General features: G+C 36.2%; 1 protein-coding gene across 4 annotated transcripts in view; it reads left to right on the top strand.

Annotated features, from left to right (window-relative positions):
- The first annotated feature begins 2,253 nt into the window (after window positions 1-2,253).
- Window positions 2,254-6,863, top strand: part of LOC149535773 (Amidase family protein) — a 51,927-nt gene continuing 47,317 nt past the window's right edge. For 2 of the 4 annotated variants that reach the window (XR_016358066.1, XM_089807439.1), the window contains exon 1: window positions 2,301-2,992. Coding sequence is in view for 3 of the 4 variants with exons in the window: in XM_089807439.1 (XP_089663565.1) it covers window positions 2,432-2,992 (561 nt within the window). In the remaining variant the exon portion in view is untranslated. Of the gene's footprint in view, window positions 2,993-6,863 lie in introns of all 4 variants that reach the window. The other 2 variants (XM_089807437.1, XM_089807438.1) reach the window with 2 other exon arrangements.

Genomic DNA, 6,863 nt, shown 5'->3' with positions numbered 1-6,863 from the left:
TTTGTTGGTTTTTTTTTGAAAATTCTAGAAACCCTAACTTTGTGAACTATAACCCCTTGTATATCTACAAGGAAGTCTTTGGAGTTAGTGGCTATGGAACCACATTTTTTTCATAAGACAAGTTGCCAAAAAGAAGCCATGCACTAATTTTTTATATGTTGAAGCCCACAATTTAAAAAAGAAAATGTGTCAAATTTTAGGAAACCTCGACATGCAAGTACGAATGATGTAGACACAGAGAGAAAAGAAACCACCAATTTGTTTTTTCAAAATGTCATTCAAGGAACACTAACAAAAAGATTGTAGGATTGAAAGAAGTGACCATGATTTTGCCTTTGCAAAAATTTTCAAAATTAAAAACTCTCAATTTTATCTAAAAGTTGAGCAAAAATTTTACCTATAAAAAAATCATCATATTTTCAAGACAGTAAAACCCATGATTTTGTGTTTAAGCAAGATGGAAATCCATACTTTTTATTTTTATATAAAAATCAACTGAAACTTAAAAACCTACGATTTAACAAAAAATTCTAAAGTAATTTCAAACTAGAGACCTCTTTTGTTTAACAAATAAATGGTTAAACTCTTATGTTGAAGAGTAATTGGAAAAAAATTGGCAATTACATTTAATAAATCTATAATTATGGAGAAAAACCTTAAGCATAAATGATAATAATATTAGAAAATCTAAATGATCAAGCAAATGACAGACTATAATAGCAAATCTCTAAAGGCTATGGCTAATAAGGTGGGCTATCTTCTGAAAAAGTTTGAGCATGACAAAGGTTAGGATTCCCCTTCAGTGGTAGAGAACCAAGGTCCTAGTAAACACACTCCAGCTCAAACTAAGAAGAATGAGGAAGTGAACAAGATGGAAGAGGTGAAGGCCACTGCAGAGAATATACATATTTTGGCAGACCAGGCTACTGACCTGACAAAGACTATTTAGCTGGTCGGGTGCTGGTCTTTTGTTGTCTTTTGGTTGTCCTTCACAACTTGGTTTTTAGTTGGCTTACTATTTGCTCTTCTTGGAGGCTTTTCTTTTGTTGATATGTGTTTTTATTCTTTGTTGTTAGCTTTTTGCTTATCCTTTTAGACTTCTATTTTTTGTATAAGGTTTTGAGTCCTTTAAAACCTATTTTTACTTAATCAAAACATTATAAAATCTAAATTACTAAGAAGAAGTTAATCATAATTGGGATTCATATTAAAAATTCTCAACTATTGAGAAAATCTTATTCAAAATTGGCAGTTATGTAGAAACTTACAAAGCTTGACCGATCCAAAAACACATTCAACACTAGTGTGCCAATTGTTTTTTACATAAGTCTGTTTGAAAATGCTTAATGTCTCTGAAAATAGCAAGAATGTGCAAAAGCAAAAATCACTTGACAAACTTATAGACAATATATAATTTTATTGACTTTTTTCAAATAAATTTTAATTTTCACATTACCTTTTTTAGTTGAAAGCAAATAAAATTGTAAATAAATAATATTATTTAAATATTTAAAATATATTAAAATGATCAAAATTTAAGAAATACAAATAGACTTAAAGATCCTTGGTCTACTAGTAAAGTTAAAAGGTTCACAAAGAGCCTATTAGAGATCCAGTCTTATTGAGTGCAAGACCCCCAACATCTAAAAGAGATGAAGTCGAGATTGTGTCTCAGATGAATTTGGGTAGAATGGATACCCCTCAAATTTGGTTCTCAACCAAAATGACTAAAAAATGCCTAATGTCTCTAAAACTAGCTAGAATGTGCAAAAGCAAAAAATACTTGACAAACTTATAAACAATATATAATTTTATTGACTTTTTTTCAAATAAATTTTAATTTTCTTATTACCTTTTTTAGTTGATAGCAAATACAATTGTAAATAAATAATATTATTTAAATATTTAAAATATATTAAAATTATGAAACATTAAGAAATACGAATAGGTCAAAGGATCTTTGATGTATTGGTGAAGTTAGAAGGTTCAGAGCCATTAGAAATCAAGTCATTCTTGGTGCAAGACCGCAATATCTTAAAAAATGCAGCCTAGATGAATACCCCTCAATTTTTGATTTTTAACCAAATATACAAAATATGAACCTTCAACCAAAAAATAAAAATATAAATAGATTTACAAAATTATGAAATGTCATTTGATCCGTTCAATTTTTTTTTTTAATCGAAAGAAAGCAAATTTACAAAGAATAACAATTTTTTTCCGTTCATATCTGATCCGTTCAATTTTTTTCATCCATCTAATAGAATTATGCAGATTGCATTCTCGTAACCCAGCATTATCTTTATGCTGATTTCATTCTTATTCCCGAACAACAATTCTTATCTTCATTTCGCTGCCTTCAGATATGTTGTAAGAGGACTCGAGTTTATGAAAAAATTCGCTACGTCCGCTAGCTTTTCATACGGCTAAGATGAGGGCAGAGGTTCCATTCCCGCGCTCTGCTCTTAGCCTTCGCCGAACTCCATCCATCTGCGCAGCAAGAAGGTTTCCTCGGATTGCCGTCGGAGCTGATGCATCTCAGACTCTCCCAGAGTCCTCGAGAATTCATGCAAACACTAATGGCATTAATTCATCCGAAATTCTGCGCATTAGAAAGTCTCTTATGTCAAGAGAACAAACGGCCGTTGAAATCACACAAGAATATTTAACTCGCATTCAAGAGACTGAACCTGATGTTAAGAGTTTTCTTCACATATCCGACAGAGTTTTGATGGAGGCGTCACAGATTGACGAGAAACTAGCAAGAAATGAGGAGTTGGGAATGCTGGCGGGCGTTCCGGTTGCAGTCAAGGACAATCTGTGTACAAATGACATGCCGTCGACTGCAGGGTCTAGGATATTAGAGGATTACCGTCCTCCATTTGATGCCACGGCAGTCACGAAATTGCGTCAAAATGGCGCGCTTCTCATTGGCAAAACAAATATGGACGAGTTCGGTATGGGGAGCACTACTGAAGGTTCGGCATACCAGGTGCATTTAGTTTTCAATTTTCTTCTGGAACATCACTTTTTAATAAAAGAAATATTCGAAGGTTCTGCATACCAGTTCATTTGGTTTTCATTTTTCTTCTGGCTTATCATTTTTTAATAAAAGAATTATTCAAGTGTTTCGGATAACAGGTGCATTTATTTTTACATCTTCTTCTTTTATTGATATTTCTTCTGGGTATTTTTTTTGTTTGGCTTTTGAACTATGTTCCCCCAAGTTTCGGGTATGGGGACGGCGGGGGACGGCAGGACGGGTTTCCGGGACAGTAAATTTTTTTGATGATTTTGGGGATGGGAGGGGGGACAGAGACGGCTATATATATAGGAAAATTTTAAAATATAGTATATACATTGGAATTTGTAAATATACATGTCATTCATATGAAACTAAGCACAAAGCATGTCATTTAAACATTATAGAACCATAACATACAACATTTGAATGCCATCTATGAAATAATATCCGATTTTAGTATTTTACTATTTAGTATTTTAGTATCCAATTCTCAAAATGCATATCAATACAATATCAGAGAACACTGAACAATGAATATTAAGTTATTAACCATTGTCAATATCATAAGACTCATAATGATAAGCATGATAAATCATAAATCTGAAAATCAAAATCAAAATATGCCCAAAGCTATAGGCTGCCATAAAGTAATAAGTATCATATAATCAATGTATCATAATCATGTTCATGTTCAACATAAAAACCAAAACATAGAAAATGAAGCAGATTGTTGCTCCTATTCTGCCTCTACTAATCCATGGCATCAAAATCAGAATCCTCCTCACTGTCATCCTCCACAGGAAGCGTAGTCTCATCTAATGGAACCCCAACCAGTCCTGGTGCTATGTCATCCTCATCTATCTGGGCCACATCCTCAGGTTCAACATCCCATCGCAAAGCTGGTGTCTGCCTATACTCTGGAGTCTGGCGATCGGCAAGTCAAAGAGCATGATGCACTGTCACTAGCTTCTCCGCTCTTTTAGAGGTAAGTCTATTCCTCTTGATAGAGTGGATATATGAATATGTGAACTAGTTCCTCTCTGCAGCTGAAGAACTAGCAACCTGTGAAAGGAGGCAACCGGCAAGTATCTTTAACTCAGGTGTATCTCTCCCATGCCAAGTCCACCATCCAATAGGATCCCTCTGTGCCAAAACAACTCTATCCAACCTTGCTTGTGGCTTACCCAAGTTTGGGCCACGAAAGTTGGTGAAGTCAAGGAATTGTGCACGAAGAGTAGAGGCATCTTGAGCTGAATACATCTTATCAATTGCTTTTGTGAAGCCATCCAAAACCTCAGGATCATCACATGGGAGCCCCTTCCACCCAACTGTGCATACCATTTGAGATTTAGAGCAAATGCTGCCATATGAAGCGGGGTATTCATTATGTTCCGCCTCCGCATCACAATAGGCCTAATATGCTCCTCATAAAAGCCCAATGTAGGATCCTTTGCCGCAACAATTCTCTTCATCTTACCCAACATGCTGTCAAATAGTCTCATAGATCTCTCCTAAACTAGGAGCATCAGTATCAACATATCTAATGACATCAACAATGGGTGCTATGACAGAGCAAATGTATCTGCAAGATCAAAATGCCAAAAAAAAAAAAAAATCAGAATTAAAATTTTAAGATTATTAGTAGGAAAATCAGCAAGCAAAAGACTAATAGTAAATTTAAAAACCAACAACTTACTTCATTGTGGACCACCAACTCTCATCAAGAATCCTTTGCCTCACTGCTTTTCCTTCAGTGGACTTAGAATGAGACCATCATCCCCACTCTAGATTCACCACCATCAATTGAAGGGCCTCATACACCTCAATCATCCTCTCCATCAAGATGAAATATGTGCAATACCTATAGCAATAATTAAAAATTAAAAATTTAAACTTAAACATTAATAATTAAAATTTAAAACAAAAAACATCACATGTAAGTAAACTTATAAATAATTTTTAAAAATAACTTAAAGTTAAAACAAACTAAAAGTAAACTATAATTATAATTGACATACCTTGTCTCGGCTGGTTTGAGGAACTCCTTCTTAGAGAAGGACCTAAATAGAGCAAGTGAAGTGTAGTGGTTGCAAATAAACATTTGCACTTCTCTAGCTTCTAGCACCGCTTGCTTCACCCATTCAATCTTCCCTATGTCCTTCAATGCATTGTTGAAGGAATGAACACAACAAGAGGTCCAAAATATGTGCCTATAAGCACCCTCTATCATCAAACCTGCTGATTTGCACACAGGTGCAGAATCTGTGATAACCTGTACAACATTAGAGGGCCCAATCTCCTCTATGGCATCTCGCAAAATGGTGAACTGAAAATCTGCATCCTTCTTCTTTCCTGAGCAATCTATGGCTCTCAAAAAATAAGAGCCAGCAGGGGATGTGACAATGATATTGATGAGTGGCTGATGTCTAATATCGGTCCACCCATCCATCACAATAGAGCAGCCTGTCCTAACCCAAGTGCGTCTCATATCCTCAAATAATAAAGCAACCTTTGAGTACTCTTCATCTAGGATAGTGGTTCGTAGCTTATGCTCACCGGGGGGCACAAATGAGGAATTCATGCTCATAATATCTTTCACCATTTGTTTATAATAAGTGGAACGGGCTGCATTATATGGGATACCATTAGCAATAAAGAATCTACCAATGGATGCCTCACACTTCTCCTTTGCCTGTGCATTAAACATACTTTCCACTGAGCCCTTCTCACTACTACTTATCTTTCTCTTCCCTCTAGACTCACTAGGGCTGCCACTAGTACCAATGGCGGATGAAATATGCCTAGATGATTGTGAGGGAATGGATGGTGATGTCACTGTCAAATTTTGCCCCTCCATTTCAGCCTCTAAGTGCAATATTTAACATTCTAATTTTTGTTCATCGGTTAGGTTAGGACAAGCTTTGACTCCTTGGCATGTAACACCTAAAAAATGTGACTTCACTCTTGTATAGCTGCCCCTAAAATCATCAAGACAAACATGACAATCCCACACCCTAATCCCTCCCGAATTCTTTTTATCTTTTGGCCTAGGTGTGACATATTGGAGAAGAGGTTTTTTCCTATTGAAAGGACCCTTTGCAAAATTCTTCATAATGTCGGAAGGGCATTTAAACAAATCAGCTTTAGGATTGGGTTTTCGCCTAGTGTCACTACTAACAACATCAATCTCTACATTTTCTTCTTCACTACTACTACTTGTACTCCCACTGCTGCTCATTGTGTTTAAATATGCAATTGAATAGATATATGAGCTGAAACAATGAAAAAAAAAAAAAAAATTAGACTTTGCAAGCTACAAATTTATTAAAAAAATGATAGATGAAAGCACAAAGAGTTTTATACTTACTTGGTGGACAAAATAGAAGATCACCCTTGGTCAAGCTCTTGGAAGCAAAACTATTACCTCATCTACTTGCAAAATGAAAACTTCAGCCGGCTGCAACATAAAATGAAAACCAAAGAATGGTTAAAACAATTTAAATGTGTTGAGTTATATACATTTTAGGGTTTTTGGAGGAGTGGGGCCCACTAGCCGACCAAAAAAGACACAACAAATGTTTTTTTTTTAATGTTTTGAGCTTGCAAAAAAGGGGGACGGCCGGCCGTACCCAGTACGGTCAGGGGATGGCTAGAAGTCCCCTTTCCGTATCGGGGACGGCTGGCTGTCCCCCTTTTGTCCCCCCCACGTCCCCAAGTTTCGGGGACATCCCCTGCAAAAAAAGGGAATTTGGGGACGGCTGGGGGACGTCTCATACCCGTCCCCCCGTCCCCGAAACGGGGAGTTTTAGGCCGGGTACGTGTCCTTGGGGAACATAGC

Source organism: Cupressus sempervirens, chromosome 10, assembly GCF_028749045.1.
Source record: "Cupressus sempervirens isolate cs-2001-9-10 chromosome 10, ASM2874904v1, whole genome shotgun sequence".
Taxonomy (NCBI): Eukaryota; Viridiplantae; Streptophyta; class Pinopsida; order Cupressales; family Cupressaceae; genus Cupressus; species Cupressus sempervirens.
The sequence above is the reverse complement of the archived record's forward strand: the minus strand, read 5'-3'. Positions and strand labels throughout refer to the sequence as shown.